Genomic DNA, 19133 nt, shown 5'->3' with positions numbered 1-19133 from the left:
TTAACTGTGTATAATTTAACTACTCAAACAGGAATTGTGCACGCTCAAAAAGAACAATGAGTTCTCAGGAGCACTGAATGAAGCATGTGCTGAAACGTCTGCTCTTTGGTCTGCTTTTAAAACACTGCACTTTTGTCACTTTTTCACTTTTGCATATGGTAAATAAATAAAAAAAACTACTTTTGATAGACCTTTTTTGGTCTGACTGAATGTTTCCAATGTGCGGACAATTTCAGCTACGTAATTAAACTAAGCAAACTTCTTTCCGCTTTTTCGCTTAGTATTCACATCAGCAAACACAGATTCTAGCACCTTTACTTCAGGAGTCTCCTGAGCTCAACACTCAGACAAGCAGAACAAAGACTGTCAGATGTTCTAAAACATAACACAAAATTTAGAAACAAAGAAAAGCCTTATTCCACATCCACAAACAATATTCCACATCCATATTCAAGACTATGTATGTCTGTAAATGCATGTGTGTGTGTGTGTGTGCATGTTTATGTGGTTTATGAGGACACAAATTTGTATAATGACATGGGTATGACAGATGTATTACAATATGAAGGTGGTTTATGAGGACACTGCCTATGTCCCCGTAATTCAAAAGGCTTAAAAAACATACTAAATGGTGTTTTTTTGAAAATCTAAAAATGCACAAAGTCTCCTGTGAGGGCTAAGTTTAGGTGTAGGGCAATAGCACACACAGTTTGTTCACTCGCCCTCATGTTCCATATCTTCCTGTACCTTTCTTCAGGGAAGTATATTTAATACTTTCAGTGTATTGAAAATAGTTCAGATTCAATAGTTAGTTCAGATTTTATGTCATTTTATATGTCAAGTGATGATGATTAATCCCAAATTCCAAAATAACATGCAAATCCATGAATGTTGAGATAAAGGGAAAAAAACAGGCATCTGAAATTTACGACTGACAATTGACCATTCGAAAAAAACCTGCCCTCCTTAGTTACTGTTGCTTTGACCGACAAGCCATGCCACTCTCACACTACACACCATATTCTCAGGCAGTGAAAAATACATCACGAAGCAAAGAGGAAACTGACAATGCGCCAACAAATGAAACAAGGTCTCGGCTTTCAAATTTAGTCATTTTTGAAGAAATTCAAACAATATATACCATTTTGTGGCTCTTTAGTGACAGATCACTGTAGCCACTCAGTTTAAAGGCACATGAAATGATCGTCCCTTCATATTTACTTAAAACATGAAATAAACATGAATGAACATCAGAATGTATTTTATTTCAACCACGCAAATACGTCAGTATACACCATTTTTCAAGTTTAAGTCCACTGAAGTTGATCTACTCTCCAGTCTGATTTGTTTGTCAGACAAAATGGTGGATTCGGCATTATGATTGGTCAGACCACCTGTCAATCAAGCTCTTTGTGAACGGTCAATTAGCTGGGAAACTCTGGATGGTGCAGGCTAACAGGTCCTATACCTGCAATCTGCTAGCAATCACATAATTTATTACACGGCACAAGCTGATTGGCCTGTGCTGATTCTGCACCCAGTGAACTTGCTTGCTCAACATTTTAATACTGCCTGCTCGACCAAATGGTTGAGCACATTTTGAATCACTATATTTTATTGAGAGGAGTACCTATCTTAACTCAAGCTGATTGAGCCATCTCTACCATCTGGTTGAGGTATGTTATGCCAAAAAATCCACTAGATGTCGCAAGGTCAATCAACAGCACTTGTCACAACACTTCTTCTAACTTGGATGTCAGAAACCAAAAAATCACTCTTGCCATGTGAACTGTTCTTGGTGAAATTTTGCAAGGTAAGCATATTTTTTTGACATATTACACTGTAAGAACCCTAACTTTACAAAATTATGTTACTTGGTGCAATGAAAAAACTTTAGTATGTTTTTAATAATTTTTCAAAAACATGCTCAACCAAATGGTTGATTTGTCACTTTATGGTAAAAGTAGAAAAGCTAAGCTAATGTTTTCAGATCATCCATTTCTGCAGTCAGAATGGACTATTTGCTGAGAAATATAAACTTCTGATCAGTCATAGCTATGGATATGACACAGCTATTGTTATTTCTTCATGAATATACTGAGTTAATTTCTTAAGTATGCATTTTTTGCCACTTTTGTAAATTTTTTGAAGTAAATATAATGAATTCCTAGAATTAATGTGTGGAAATCATAATTGTCAGTGGCATTTACTTCTTAAATGACAAATGCTGGTGTACTAACATTAATACAATTGGAAGTGATTGTTATTTATTTGTTTGTTGTTGTTGTTTTTTTACAATTACTAGATGGATGTCAACAGTTTCTATGGTAAAAGAATGTGCACTCTTCAGGCCCTTGTACCAGAAAACCCCCAATATGCTGATGCTGATCTCAGTGATCTAGATGACCCAATAGAGGATCCTGATTATCACCCCATCTGAGAAGAGGTAGCTGGTGACAGTTCTTTTGAGTCCCTGGATGAAGATGATGCTCCCTCAACAAGCACATCCTCGACAAAGCTTCCACGTAAAAAAAGAAGAAAAGGAAAACACACTCTAAAAACCGTTTCCTTGAAGGAGCCAGAGGATACCCCTGGCTCAAGTTCCCCCTCAGGCCCACACAATGGCACAAGAAGAATCTGGAAGCATGAAGACATTGAGGAATTCCAGGTCACAGAATCAAGATTTCAACCCCCTGTGGATGTACAGTCACCTTTCCAATACTTAAAAATGCTCTTCACTGATGAGATGATTCAGCATGTTGCTCATCATACCAACCTGTACTCTGCCCAGGAGCTGGGAGATCCAATCAAGACCAGCCCAAAAGAGATTGAAGATTTTCTTTCCATGCTTCTCTTTATGGGCGTTTTCAAATTTCCATCGCTGGAGGATTACTGGCACCATGAGTCACATATATTACTATTACTATATTTTGCTTTTTTTTTTTTTTTTTGAATGCAGAAAGAATGTAATGTTTTTGGTTTTGTTACTTTTAGTTATTTATGTGTTATTTATTTTTGTTTATTGTTAAAAAAAACACGAAAAACATAATTTCCTGTGTTAAAATGAAAACCTGAAATATTTTATGGCATACTTCAATAAATAAAGAAGATTCAATACACAAAAATATTTTATTTTGATTGTTTTTAAATAAATTAGTATTATAGTTCATATTTTCTGATTTTCATAGTATATGTATGAATTCTCGAACTTTTACCGTAAAGTGACATATCAACCATTTGGTAGAGGCCGATATTTAAAAAATTATGGGATGTGTTAAAAAAAAATACATTGAGTGTGGTAACTAGTGACATAAGAAGATCAGAAATGCAAACAAAAGAATTTTCAATTGCCTTTTTCTTGGTGGGGCAGGTAAAGGGCTAATAGACTGTTTCAGTGTTTGCTGTAAGCTGGCTGCTATTAAAGTTCCTCTGAATCCCTCCACCTCCCCCAGCACCACCTGTCTAGATCTGCTATCTGCTAGATTTATGTATGCCTATTCATGCAGCATATCTTACATGCTCACAGCAGCGTGTCTGTGTATCTACTGGCAGTAGCAAATCCATACTTGTTCTGCAGCAGCATGTGTAGCCTAGACCACTATGCGGCAACTGGAAGCCTGTCCGAAATCAGTTTTACAATGTACTGTAGTTTCTAATGCAAACTCGGCTAGATATATCATTGGCTTATAGGCAGTCTAGTAGACGCAGCTATTGAAAACTCGAAACATAGTGTACACATTTGATAGAATATTTCCATTCTTTTTTGTCATTTGACATTATAATTCCCCATTGACTGTTTTATGGAAAAGAGTTGATCTGATTTAGCCAGCCTCACATCTTATTTTATGTTTGGTTTACAGAAGAAAGAAAATTATAAGGGTTGATGTAGGGCTGAAGCAATTAATAAGTTGTCATTCTTTGCAGAAAATGTTCCATTATATGAATTCTAATAGGAACTCACATGGTATAGTACATCAGTCCATCCTTCCATGGTAATGCACTGAAAGACTGTGAGGATGGCGAAGAGGATGTTATCGAAATTGGTGATGCCGAAGTTGGGTCCTGTCCAGTACCTCCTACATTCTGTTCCATTGGGACACACTCTTGAAGGACGTTCTGCTCCACATGGGTAATCACCAACCCTTTCTCCTGCACACACAAATAAACAGAAAACAAACCTTTATGTATTACATATGCTTTTATGCCTATTTCAATAATCATTAGGCCTACACATTTGGAATGTAAATTAATGTAACCCTCTCCAAACTGGTCAAATACACACATACACACACTCTTTCTCTCTGAGGCATATCACCTGCTGATGTTGCTGATTGAGGGGTGAAGCAGGCAGCAGCTGAGCACATGTTAGCAGCTCAGCTTCTTATTGGAAACCTCATTATCAAGACAAGCTAATTACATGCACTGTGTTGAACTGAAATAACTCGCACACACATATTACATTAACAACCTGTCAATATCCCTCACACCATGGACACAGAAGCATAGTACATAAATACACAAACATGTGCATACACACAAACACAGCCTCCAGCAGGAATAGCAGAGCTTTTGTCCTCATCTTCGAGAGCCGTGCTGTGCAGATACAATAGAAAAACATTTGCTCTCCAAGCTCTTTCAAGTAACGACTTCTCTGTTTTTACCTCTTTCTATGTCACAAAAGACCTTTAAAGTCTTTAAAGCCTGCAAGGATAAATCATGAAAACATCTGCTTTACAATGGCAATCAATGATATTCTGCTGCAGGATGGGTGTTAATACAGCTCAAAAAATTGTGTAGATTAGCAGGGATTTTGAAACTGTTTTATGCAACGAACCCTCAAATATGATGATCCCCATGCAAAGGACCCCCATCTTAAAATATGAAGAGCAGGGTTTGCTCTGTTTGGGTAAAAACCTTCACATCTATGTACTTACACACCAGAACACAAAGAAGTGATAATAAACATCTACAATTAATGTTTTCATTAGGAGACAAGGAGAAAAAACATAGATGAAGAGAGAGAGAGAGAAAAAACACAAAGATCTGCCATGTCTCTCTCACTCACATTCAGTCCCTAGCTGTAAAGGAAACAGCAGTGTTTTGTGGGTAAATGTCAGTCAGTGAAACGTGAAGCGGGCGGAGGAAATTTGCATAAACAAAAGAAAGAGCCTGACAGGACCTCTGATCCAAACAGAACTTGGATCCAAACAGAACTCAAAAATCTTCTAGAGATGTCTCTGTTTAACAATTGTTCAAATATATATTTATATTTTCATTTTCATTAAAAAACAGGTTTTGTCTCGCTAAAGGCTTTGTGTAAATGGAGTCTTCACATTTTGTTTATGTCTTGTGATACTGGTGCAGGTTAGTTTCTGCTAGAGTGTCTTTATTATCTTCAGTATAAACTGATAAGGAGTCACTTTCCTTGGACTCTCTGAATTCATTATTTGATGTGTGCAACAAACAGCTGTTTTGAGATTGTGTGCTTTGAAACTCTTTGACTGCGGTGGCTCTAAGATTTATTTCCTTGGTGCTCTCAAAGAAGCTTTTTTTGTTTCCACAACAGGAACTAACCTGTATCCACTTTAAAGCAGGTGAAGTGGAATTTGCCCATGTAGAACTCGACACCAATGATGGCAAACATGACGATGGCAAAAAAGAGCAGCAGTCCAATCTGAAGAAGTGGAACCATGGCCTTCATAATGGACTTTAATACTACTTGAAGACCTACAAAGAGAAACAAATTACATTTGGTTAAATTAATCATTGAAAGTGACATGACATGTGGCCAAGTATGGTGACCCATACTCGGAATTTGTGCTCTGCATTTAACCCATCCACGTGGACACACAGCAGTAAACACACGCACACACGCACACACACACACACACAGTGAACAAGCACCTGGAGCAGTGGGCCATTTATGCTGCGGCGCCCGGGGAGCAGTTGCCTTGCTCAAGGGCACCTTAGTCGTGGTATTGAAGAGAGCGCTGTACATTCACTCCCCCCACCTACAATTCCTGCCGGACCTGAGACTCAAACTCGCAACCTTTGGGTTACAAGTCTGACTCTCTAACCATTAGGCCACAACTGCCCTAATAGTATCATTACTGTCAAGAGTTTTGTCTGAATGTCTGAACAGGAATTGAAGTGTACTGTGCTGCCAAAAACTTACTTGGGATTCCTGACACCAGTTTGAGGGGTCTCAGCACTCTGACGGCCCGCAATGTTCTCAAGTCAAACTGCGAACCCAGTGTAGTTAAAATCCTGTCACAAACACACAAACATGCAAAAGATTAGTTCAGATTATTGGACAAACAATACGGGCTGTTTAAGTCTTAAATGATTTAATTTGGCCCACTCCAGTCTTGGATATTTTGGTCACATCCTTGATAGAAATAACCTCAAATATAAACAATTCTATATAAATATTATTATTATTATTATAAAAAATATAAATCTATAGTATAAATAATCATAAGTATCTTATATATAATAAAAAATATCTACTATATATCATATTATTTCTATGTACTTTTTATATATATATATATATATATATATATATATATATATATATATAAAATTGGTAACACTTTCCAATAAGGTTCCAATAGTAAATGTTAGTTAATATATTAGCTAATATTAATGAACAATACATTTATTACAGTATGTATTAATCTTTGTTAATGTTAATGAAAATACAGTTCATCACTGGTACGTTATGTTAATTCACATGTTAATTCATGTTAACAAGCACAACTTTTGAATTTAATAATGCATTAGTAACTGCAGAAATTAACATTAACTAGGATTAATAAATGCTGAAGAAGTACTGTTCATTCTTAGTTCATTTTAATTAAAGTAGTTAAAGGGATATTTCACTCAAAAATTAAAATTTGATGTTTATCTGCTTACCGCGTAGGGTTGCAAAGGGGTGGGAAATTTCCTGTAAATTTCCGGAAACTTTCCAAAAATCCCAGGAAGATTCCAAAAAAATCCCCGAAATTTACTGGAAATTTTCCAACTTTTTGCAACCAGGGCATCCAAAATGTAGGTGACTTTGGTTCTTCAGTATAACACAAACGAAGATTTTTAAGTCAAACCATTGCAGTCTGTCAGTCATATAATGGCAGTCAATGGGACCCACGGCTTTGAGAGACAAAAAAACATACACAGACAAAACCAAATTAAACCCTGCGGCTTGTGACTATACATTGAGGTCTTAAGACACGACACAATCGGTCTGTGCAAGAAACTGAACAGTATTTATATAATTTTTTACCTCTGATCCACCACAATGTCCAACTGTCCTGAGTGCGTTCACAACATCAAGCGCGTGACAAGTCAACGTGCTCTGGCATAGTAGACACATGCGTGGAAGCAATCTGTCGCGTGTTTACGTTACTCATTGTTTAGATCGCTTCCGCATTTATTTAGGTTCATGAAGGACACTGATATAGCAAATAGGATATAGAAAACAGTTTTGGAAATCATTATAATTAATTAAAGAGGAAGGTGAAAAAGAGAGATGGAAGTCTCCCTTCTAGTTATAGTTTATCTCTGTCTAGCTCCGGTTCACACTCTAGTACAGTAAGTGGCAGTAATGCACCATTGAAGTTGGATGCCAACCGCCGTTAAACATCAAGCAAGAAGATAATCGCTTCCGCGCATGCGTCTACTATGCCAGAACACACTGACGCATCATGCACCGGATGTTGTGAACGCGCTCAGGTCAGTTCGACATTATGGCAGATCAGAGGTAAAAAATGATATAAATACTTTTCAGTTTCTTGCACAGACCGATTGTGTTGTGTCTTAAGACCTCAATGTATCGTCACGAGCCGCAGGGTTTAATTTGGTTTTGTCTGTGTATGTTTTTTTCATCTCTCAAAGCCGTGGGTCCCATTGACTGCCATTATATGACAGACTGCAATGGTTTGAGTTAAAAATCTTTGTTTGTGTTCTACTGAAGAAACAAAGTTACCTACATCTTGGATGCCCTGGGGGTAAGCAGATAAACATCAAATTTTCATTTTTAGGTGAACTATCCCTTTAACTAATGTAAACTAATGAACCTTATTGTAAAGTGTTACCAATTATTTATATTACATTTCTTCATGGACTCTTTATATCTGATAATAATAATGTTAATAATACTAATCAGTTATTATCAAATAAAATGGTATATAAAAATACAATATAATATGCTAATATGAATATTTAATAAAAAAAAATATTAATTTATTCAATATTTAATGTATTCAGCATTTCACATCCTCAAAATGTAAGCAAAATATCACAGATGTCACTCTATACATTTAATTATCCTTTTCAAACAAGCAAAAAATATCTTTAAATCTCATCTCGCACTGTCTCAAATTGCTGGATCGCCCTTTAGGTCAGTGATTCAGGTAAGGTAGCCATCAGAAGAAACCCTTCTGAAGCGGATTGTCAGCTTTCGGTGTTGTGTGTGTTTATGTTCTGGAAAATCAGCATAACCTAATCTAATCTAATCCCATCACCACAGTGACACCACCGAGATGACAGCCATTATATGTTGCCAAGGCAATGCGGCTGGCTGGCATAGCGCACATGAGCCTGTGTGTCCTCGGGAGCACTGGAGTGGAACCAGCCGCACATTGCATGTGTGCAAAAGATCTTCCCATTAAAATCACAATCATCAGCTCGCAGCAGAGAAGCCTTATATAAAAGTTACAGTTCTTATGTTTGGCAGAGGAGCATCTTTCTTCACTGATATATGATCTGATTTGCTCATAAGACGAGAGAGAATAAGAGGATGAGAGACTGAAAGAAAGATGGATGTATGCGAAGAGGGAAGAGAGGATAGCATCAGGGTTGGGGTGGAGGGATCATGCAGAGTACTGTGAGGCTGAGCAGACATGCCCCATTAAATATGATAGAGCTGCCGCAACACCCCCACAATCAATCTAACTCCCTACCCAAACAGAGAGGAGGAGGAAAGTTAGACGAGGAGGAAGAGTTAGCAAAGTTTTCTGCATTTTTTTTTTAAATAAAGCTGACCTTTACAGAAAAAGAAATCCTGTGTCCCAACAACAGCGCCCTCTGCTGGAGCTGTGCAGTCAGAGTCTGCTTTGAACATCTCACTGGCAATATATGCTAGGGACTACCAAGACATGAAGGCCAATGCTCCAGAGAAAATAAAATAAACTGTGACATAACGAATGTTAATTCTTGTATCATAATCAGCATGTCACAGTGAATATTTGCACTGCTGCTGCAGAAAAAACTACCCAAACATTAGGAAAAGGTTTGTATTAAACATAAAATTCTTACGTTCTACCAAAAAAAAAAACAAAAAAAAAATGAATTTATTTCATATTTGATGATATTTAATGAAAAATGAATAGATATAATAAGCATATTCTCTTAAAATATATAATATAGCAATATATATATATATATATATGTGTGTGTGTGTGTGTGTGTGTGTGTGTGATTTACTTGTGTATACGCTGTAAAAAAAACTTTTAGAAGTTGTGAATAAATCAAAGATTATTGGACGTTTAAAAAAAAATCAGTACAGGTAGTTTAATTTTTAAATTACTCCATTTGGCTGGCTCCAGTCTTGGATATTTTGTTACATCCTTGATAGATATAATCTCATATTTAAATATGCAACATCATTATTATTATTATTATTATTATTATTATTAAGGATAATTTTCAAATAAAATTTAAATAATATTTATCTTATATAACAAATAATATTTACTGTAATTATATTATTTAATATACTCTTTAAATTGTATAAGACTTAACAACAACAACAATAATAATAAATAATAATAATAGTTAGAAGTCACATTTTGCTGTGAAACTATTATTATTATTAATCTTATATAATTTTGTATATGTTTTATTTAATATTTTTATTTGATAATTAATGTTAATAACATAATAATAAATATAAAAAAATGGTATATAAAATAATATAATATAAATAATAATATTAATATTTTACAATATTCTTTCAGTCTTTTTACTTAAAAAAAAAAAAAAGGAAAAAAAAATGTTTAATTCAATGTGTTACTTGTTTGTTTTTTTATATTATTATTATTTGTGAAATGTACTAGAAATTTCCGATTGAAAATAGTTTGAAAGCAAATCCTCTACCAAATTTTCTTCAGTGTATCTTTTACTATGAAAAGGGCCACTTTTAAAGTATGAAACCTGCAAGTATAGGCTATACAGCAATATACACTAATTCACTACTGGAAAAGATGACAAATATATTACTCACTGGCCACTTTATTAGGTACACCTTGCTAGTACAGGGTTGGACCCCCTTTTGCCTTCAGAACTGCCTTAATTCTTTGTGGCATAGATTCAACAAGGTGTTGGAAACATTCCTCAGAGATTTTGGTTCATATTGGCATGATAGCATCACACAGTTGCTGCAGATTTGTCAGCTGCACATCCATGATGCGAATCTACCATTCCACCACATCCCAAAGATGCTCTATTGGATTGAGATCTAGCCATTTGAGTAAAGTGAACTCATTGTCATGTTCAAGAAACCAGTCTGAGATGATTTGAGCTTTGTGACATAGTGCATTAACCTGCTGGAAGTAGCCATCAGAGGATGGGTACACTGTAGTCATAAAGGGATGGACATGGTCAGCAACAATACTCAGATAGGCTGTGGCGTTTAAACGATGCTCATTTGGTACTAAGGGCCCCGAAGTGTGCCAAGAAAATATCCCCCACACCACCACCACCAGCCTGAACCGTTGAGACAAGGCAGGATGGATCCATGCTTTCATGTTCTTTATGCCAAATTCTGACCCTACCATCTGAATGTCACAGCAGAAATCGAGACTCATCAGACCAGGCAATGTTTTTCAAATCTTCTATTGTCCAATTTTGGTGAGCCTGTGCAAATTGTAGCCTCCGTTTCCTGTTCTTAGCTGACAGGAGCGGCACCCGGTGTGGTCTTCTGCTGCTGTAGCCCATCTGCTTCAGGGTTCGACGTGTTGTGCTTTCAGAGATGGTATTCTGCAAACCTTGGATGTAACGAGTGGTTATTTGAGTTAATGTTGCCTTTCTATCATCTCTAACCAGTCTGCCCATTCTCCTCTGACCTCTGACATCAACAAGGCATTTTCGTCCACACAACTGCCGCGCACTGGATATTTTCTCTTTTTCGGACCATTCTCTGTAAACCCTAGAGATGGTTGTGCTTGAAAATCCCAGTAGATCAGCAGTTTTTGAAATACTCAGACCAGCCCATCTGGCACCAACAACCATTCCAGGTTCAAAGTCACTTAAATCCCCTTTCTTCCCCATTCTGATGTTCGGTTTGAACTTCAGCAAGTCGTCTCCACCACATCTAGATGCCTAAATGCATTGAGTTGCTGCCATGTGATTGGCTGATTAGCAATTGGTGTTTCCAAGCAATTGAACAGGTGTACCTAATAAAGTGGCCGGTGAGTTTATATGACTTATAAGATTACATTTTAAATAAACTTTCTACATACTCATTTTATAGGATTTTTGTAGTAAGATAAGACTCTGGTTGCCTGTGGTGGAGAGAGACTAGCAGAAAAAAATATTTATTATTTTGAATGTAGCAAGGTAGCTGGCAGCAAAAAGGAGAGATTTTTAATATCCCGCTTATCGATGACAGAATATATCTCTACATGAGGGCACCGAGCTCAGGCACAAGAAATATGGCTGGGAACGATATTTTCTATTGGTCAAAGAGAAACACCCTCACATAAAGACACAAAAAACAACAACACATATATACAAATAAAAATAGATGCAGGAAAATCCTGCTTTACAATATCAAGCTGTCATGAGAAATTGACAATCAACTCCTGCTTTGCATTATCACAAGCTAAAATTTAAATGAGCTACCATCAAATTTAGCCATGCACATAATCATTACGGAGACAGTAGAAGTCAGAATGAGCATATACATTACGGCTGTTTTAACAAAAGATTGCAGTCAGATGATGAACCCGAAAAAAGCTGTTAGGGGTTGATTGTTTATGAAAACCATCTCTGAGCTGAAACGGTGACTGCAGTTCATAACTAATGCACACTTGTGATTGCCAGCTGCTGATTTGAGGCACTCGACTGAATAAGCCGCCAAAGTCACGCTGCACTCGCCAGTGCTACAAACTGAAAGACAGGATGAAAAAAAGAAGCAGGAGAGACAGCGGTGGAGAGGGAGAGCATCAGTGAGACTTTCACTCTCAGCGGGGGTGCTGTGATGTAATTACTGTTGCACCGTGCTGGAATTGGGTTTTTCACACGTCTCAGAAAGAGACTTATCCCTCTCAGATGATCGTCCAGTGTCAGAGGAGAGCTGTGAGTCAGCCTCGGGCACTCAGAGACCTCACAACCTCAACAGAGCAACTCAGACCTTAAGACCAGAGAACAACCTGAGCAGAATCAGAAGGGAAAATGTATCTGGAAGGTATTACAAGCAGAAGACTTGTATGAGCCGAACACCTTCACAAGAGTCAAGACGACCTGTTGTAAAGGCACAAATTAATTGTTTCTTTTAGAGATCAATGAGTTTAAATGGAGAGTTATGAAAAAGAATCAAAGAAAAAGTCACTGCTAACCCCAGATATAGCAGAATTTAATCTTAGGAGAATTTTTTTTAATCCATTTCAACTAGAAAGTCCCTTGTTATTTTATTCAAGTGTGACTGAACCTCTGATGTGTGTTACTTGATCTGAGTTGCATATCTCGTGCATGTATATTTCCAGGCTTTCCGAATGTTGCACTCAGGCTTTCTTTCTGAAGCCATACTCAACCTTTCTTTCTGAAGCCGTACTCAACCTGCAAATTTAAAACCCTTGTTTAAAACCCTTGTTTTGGAGGAATGATTGCACGTTAGGTCAGAAGGCAGTCTACTGCCCGGGATGCATCAGGATGCATCAGCATTTACAATGTGGTGATGTGCGTTTCTGACTTCTACTGAACATGGTTTCAGTGACTGAAGCACAAAAAATGCTGGATCCCGTTTATAACTGTAGTGATCAAATCACCCTAAAATAGATCTCAAGTGTAAACATGGCCCTAAAGTTTCTGAACAGTCATTTAACAGATATTTCAATATCTTCAGTAATTCAGTATCTGTATTGTTTGCATTTATTTAATATCACTCCATCACACCAATTTTGTACACTACTGTTCAAACTTTTTGAATCTCTTATGCATGTATTTAATCAAAAATACTGTAAAAACAGTAATACTGCGAAATATTATTACAATTTAAAATAACTGTTTTCTATTTCAATATATTTAAAAATGGAATATAGCCTATTCCTGGGATGGAAAAACTGAATTGTCAGCATCATTACTCCAGCTTTCACTGTCACATGAGAAATCATTCTAATATGCTTATTTGGGACTCAAAAAACATTTCTTCTTCCTATAAATATTGAATAAAGTTGTGCTGCTTAATATTGTTGTGGAAACCCGGAAACATTTTAAAGGATTCTTTAATGAATCCTGTAGATTCATTCTTTCCTATTACATTTGATCAATTAAATGCATCCTTGCTGAATGAAAGTATACATTTCTTTTAAAAGAAAAACAAATCTTACTTTTGAATGATAGTCTATGACAATAAAGTTTCTATTTCTCCTAAAGATTTTTAGAAGAAAACAGACTTTCTAGTTCTTTTACCCAAATATGAAAATTCATGTCTCTCCCTCATGTTGTTCCAAACCTGTAAGACCTTTATTCATCTTCGTAGCACAAATTAGGATAGTTTTGATGAAATCCAAAAGCTTTCTGACCCGGCATAGAGAGCAACGCGACTACCACGTTCAAGGCCCAGAAAGGTAGTAAGGACATCGTTAAAATAGTCCATGTGACATCAGTGGTTCAACCTTAATTTCATGAAGCAACAAAAATACATTTTGTGTTCAAAGAAAACAAAAATAACGACTTTATTCAACAATTTCTGCTCTTCTGTATCAGTCTTCGACATGCGTTCACGAGAGTACCATGACGCATCTGTGCGATGCTGCTGATGGAGCAGGCGCTCTGATGGTTGAACCACTGATGTCACATGGACTATTTTACCGATGTCCTTACTACCTTTCTGGGCCTTGAACGTGTTAGTTGTGTTGCTGTCTATGGGAGGGTGAGAAAGCTATCGGATTTCATCAAAAACAACTTTATTTGTGTTCCAAAGATCAGGGTCAGTAATTAATGACAGAATTTTCATTTTTGGGTGAACTGTCCCTTTAAAGCTAGGATAACTGGGATACATGATCGAAAAGTCATTATTTTTGCAATCCCATTTGTTGTGGCTAGTGGCACAGAAATTACACACTTCAGCTTTAAATAGAATATAATAAATGAGCTATGAAACCTTTGAGCAATAAAATGCTCCTCTGGAGATGGCATAAAAAGACAGGGTATGAAACTAAATCTCTATAATTCAATGTTCTGCTCAAGTTTCAGAAAGATTAAAAGTTTTTTTTGAAGAATTTTAACCCCAATTGATTTCTTTAATGTAGAAAAATGAGTATAGCCGCACAGCCCTTCTGCTATCAATTAGTCATAGATCATTTCCTGAGTCAGTGTTGGCTTCTGCCATGTCTCTCTGTATTACTCGCTACACTTTCACCTTCCTAAGCTCACATTAAGACGTCACTGCATCATGCTCAAAATAGAAGAGGTCAAAGGTCACAGCATTAGCCATTTGATGTGGAGCTGTCCGGAGGCACATGACCAAAAAGGATAGGCATATCAGGGTGCCAAACATTGCCATGGTGCCCATGAAGGGAGTGCTAATGAAGTCATCCTGCCTGCCATGAAGCACCAGCATCAGACAGAGAGTTTTAATGATATGCAGTTAACAGACACACACACTTACACACAAACATACACTGAAGCAGAAGCCTGTCACATTGCAACAATTACACTCATATAGAGATGCACTCTATCCACTCGAATGTTACACATGCTCAAACACACATTCTCCTACGCACATGCCCACACACATTAAAAGCAGCCTGTTATGGGGGTCACATGACACTTTCATGAGCCAAGACGAACATTAGCTGAGCTCCGTGTAAATAACCCGTCTTTTGCTGTTTTTCGTCTTCTTTTCTTGCATTTGGGGTAGTTTTTTCGTTAGTCGTTAGTCTGGAGATGTCACACAGTCGGAAACTCGCTTATCTTTCACCATCATCCTCACCAATTAAGAAGAAAACAAAACCAGCGGCCGCAGCAGCCGAGGAAGACAATATGGCGGTCACTATAAAGCGATTTGAGGACATTTTGAAGGCTGAATTAGCAGCGATGCGCACCGAATTTGCCTCTGACATGCCTACAATCCAGAATATATGCTCTAAGGTTTACTTTTTAATCGGGGAACAGAGAGAGCAGAAAAAAGTGATCGGCGAACACACTGACCGCCTGGATGCCCTCGAGCGACAAGTTACGGATTTACAGGACCGCAGCAAATGCAGTAATCTCCGCCTGCTAGGACTACCTGAGGGGACCGAGAAAGATGACCCGATCGGCTTTCTGAAACGGTCACTGCCGGTCTGGATCCCAACACTTGCAGGCAGAGATATCGAGATTGAACTTGCGCACCGAGTTTACTCCAGAGCTTCAACGGATCTCTCCAAACCGCGAGTGTTTCTCTTCAAACTGTTACGCTACAACAACAGGAATTTGATTCTTAATGAAGTGAGACGCCGTGGTCCTGTGAAAGCGGGTGACGGTGCGATGTTGAGCTTTTTCCCCGACTTCTCTCCCGCGACGGCAAAGAAGCGGAGCTCCTTCAATACAATACGGAAGGAATTGAAAGAGGCAATCCAGCTACTCTGAAGATCGTCATGAAACACGGCGAGACCAAACTAATGCACTCACCGGACAAAGTGCGTCAATTCCTGAGCTCCATTCCCGCTCCTTAAATGTCCTGGGATGGACGTGGCATAAGGGTTTAATAATACAGAGTGACTCGACTTCTGATTTATTAATCTAGAATGATCTTCATGGGACGATCGGCTACTGGCAGTTCTTAATGCTAAGAAACTTGGTATCACTAATGTACAGTTTTCAATGTGCACTATGCAATTATTTACAGTATGTTTGTTTCCTCGTTATGGAGAGTATACATCCTTTTTATTTATTTTTTTATTAATTAATTTATTTTAACCCCACTTTATGTCAGGGTTCTGTCACTTCGGTCTAGTTTATTCATGGATTTCTGACGGAGCCTTGACACTCCCTTCTTGTCTTGTTTTCTGGTGAGTGCGTGGCTTCGAGTGTGCTCGAGCTGCGCGCTCTCTCGTCTGTGTGCTCTGTTTCATGTTGGGGCGTGGTGTTCGGATCCCGGCCCTCCTGTCTTGTTCAGACTCAGTTCTGGTTTCGTGTCAGGGTACAGACACTCACGCTCCAGGTTTGTTCTTGCTGTAGGAGTGTGCGGTCTCGAGTTCACTCGGCACGCGGTTCAGTTTCAGCTTGTGTTTTTATCACTGGCTGCGTGCTTTCATGTTTGTCATGTTTTGTGAACGTGCAGCTTATGAGTCTCCTCAATAGCTGCGTGGTCGTGTCCTGTTTTGCACATGGCTAGTGATTTTGTTTTGCTGGCCATGTGCTTGTGTTTTTGTTTTGTGTGAGCACATGGCTTGTCTTGTTTGGTTCTATGTGCCATGTGCTCTCATGTCAATTGTCTTGACCCCACCCACCTTGTTTCCTGATTATTGGTTAATTTGACCCACCTGTGTTATCTTGTTACATTTTCTCCCTTTATAATCTCCTTGTGTTTGCAGTCCTGGGCCGGTTCGTCGTCGATGTTACCCTGTTTGAAGCCTTGCCTTGCCTGTTTTCCCCTACGGGGTAGTTTTTGTTGTTTATTTAATTTTTTGTATTAATAAAGCCCTTTTGCCTCCTGCAATTGAGTCCTCGCTCTATCCCTTCACCCACACCTGACACTTTATTACACGTGTGAATTTGAATTGTACTCGTTTACAATTAAGATGGCGCCGCTGATGGCAGCTATTGTGCGTTGCTCTTCAGTGTTTTTCCTGTTTTTTTAAATACGATCAGTTTTACCAGGGATGACGTGCTGAACATTCGGCAGAACACTCCACAAAATCTTTTACCGGATTTAGATTTTTCGGACGTTCTGCTGGACATTGTACTTGGCGGAGCCATAGCTCTGGTCAAACGTTACAGGAGGCTCAGGCTGGGGAAGCGAGCTGGCGCGCTCGTGAAGCTTCGACAGCGTGGATTTCGAACGGCGTTGCCTAGCATCCATCTGGCGAATCTCCGCTCTCTACCCAACAAAACGGATGAACTCCTTCTGCTCTCCCGGAGAAACAAGGATTTTTCTAACTCTGCTGCCCTGTGTTTCATGGAAACCTGGCTAAATGGCGACAGCGTGATTCATCTGCCTAATTTCACGCTGATCAGAGCAGATCGGGACGCGGAATCAACGGGGAAATCGCACGGCAGTGGGACGTGCTTTTACATCAATGAGAGGTGGTGTACAGATGTAACTGTGTTAAAGAAGATGTGCTGTTTAGATCTAGAAATGCTCTTCGTTAACTGCAAGCCGTTCTACTCGTCATGGGAGTTCTGCTCGTTCATTCTCGTGAGTGTCTACATTCCACCGCAAGCACACGTGAGCACAGCTTTACAGAAACTCGCTGATATGATCACAGAGAGTGAGCAAACAACACCCGGACTCTGTTTTAATCATTCTCGGGGACTTTTTTAAAGCAAATCTCTCCCGGGAACTGCCAAAATACAGACAGCACATCACATGTCGCACCAGAGACAGTAATATATTGGATCACTGTTACACAGTGATAAAGGATGCATATTACTCTGTCCCACGAGCAGCTTTAGGACTCTCTGATCACTGTTTGATTCATCTTATTCCGACCTACAGGCAGAAACCTAAATCTGCAAAGCCTGTATTAAGAACTGTTAAAAGATGGACTGATGAAACAGAGCGGGATTTACAAGCCTGTTTCTCTCTCACTGTACCATCTTATATCGGTTTCTGTGAGGATATGTGCATTCCTACCAGGACTCATTTAACCTACAACAATGACAAACCATGGTTCACTGCAAAACTCAGACAGCTCCGTCAGGCCAAAGATGCTGCTTACAGAAAGGGGGATACAGTCTTGTACAAACAGGCCAAATACACACTGGAAAAGGAGATCAGAGTGGCAAAGAGGAATTATTCTAACAAGCTAAGGAAAAAATTATCTTCCAGTGATCCTGCTACAGTGTGGAAAGGTATGAAGGATATCACCAGTTACAAGACATCATCCCCCAGCACTCTGGAGAATCAACAACTGGCAGACGACTTGAACGAGTTTTATTGTCATTTTCAAAAATCACCCAACACCCACCCTGAACACCTCTCCACACAACCATTAACACCTCCAGCAACCCTCCTCTCCCCCACACCTACAATTCAAATGAAGAAGATGTGTGCCAGGTCTTCAGAAAGAACAAAAGAAGAAAAGCACCAGGCCCAGACGGTGTGTCACCAGCCTGTCTGAAATCCTGTGCTGACCAGCTGGCCCCCATCTTCACACAGATCTTCAACAGATCACTGGAGCTGTGTGAAGTCCCCTCATGCTTCAAACGCTCCACCATAATCCCCGTTCCAAAGAAACCCAAAATTACTTGACTTAATGACTACAGACCTGCGGCTCTAACATCTGTAGCCATGAAATCATTTGAAAGACTGGTTTTGGCTTATCTGAAGGACATCACTGGTCCCTTTCTGGACCCCCTGCAGTTTGCCTACAAAGCAAACAGGTCTGTGGATGATGCAGTCAACATGGGACTGCACTTCATCCTGAAGCATCTGGACAGACCAGGGACTTATGTGAGGATCCTGTTTGTGGACTTCAGCTCCGCTTTTAACACCATCATCACAGAAACCCTTCAGAATAAACTAACCCAGCTCTCCGTCCCCACCTCTGTCTGTCAGTGGATCAACAGCTTCCTGACAGACAGGCAACAGTTAGTAAAGCTTGTTAAATTCACATCCAGCACTCGTACCATCAGCACTGGAGCTCCTCAGGGCTGCGTACTCTCCCCTCTGCTCTTCAGCCTCTACACCAACGACTGCACCC

At 38.9% G+C, this 19133-nt stretch overlaps 1 protein-coding gene across 1 annotated transcript in view; it reads right to left on the bottom strand.

Annotated features, from left to right (window-relative positions):
- LOC306855888 (putative voltage-dependent N-type calcium channel subunit alpha-1B) overlaps window positions 1-19133 on the bottom strand; it is a gene marked incomplete at both ends in the record, with an annotated part of 154338 nt that overhangs the window by 75289 nt on the left and 59916 nt on the right. Inside the window, 3 exons of the mRNA XM_079394825.1 lie at window positions 3962-4149; window positions 5575-5727; window positions 6176-6267. Of these exons, the coding sequence (XP_079250951.1) occupies window positions 3962-4149; window positions 5575-5727; window positions 6176-6267 (433 nt within the window). The remainder of the gene's footprint in view (window positions 1-3961; window positions 4150-5574; window positions 5728-6175; window positions 6268-19133) is intronic.

The sequence above is a fragment of the Barbus barbus genome, assembly GCF_936440315.1.
Source record: "Barbus barbus genome assembly, chromosome: 36".
In the NCBI taxonomy this organism is placed as follows: Eukaryota; Metazoa; Chordata; class Actinopteri; order Cypriniformes; family Cyprinidae; genus Barbus; species Barbus barbus.
Note: the sequence above shows the minus strand (reverse complement) of the source record. Positions and strands in the feature narration are given on the sequence as shown.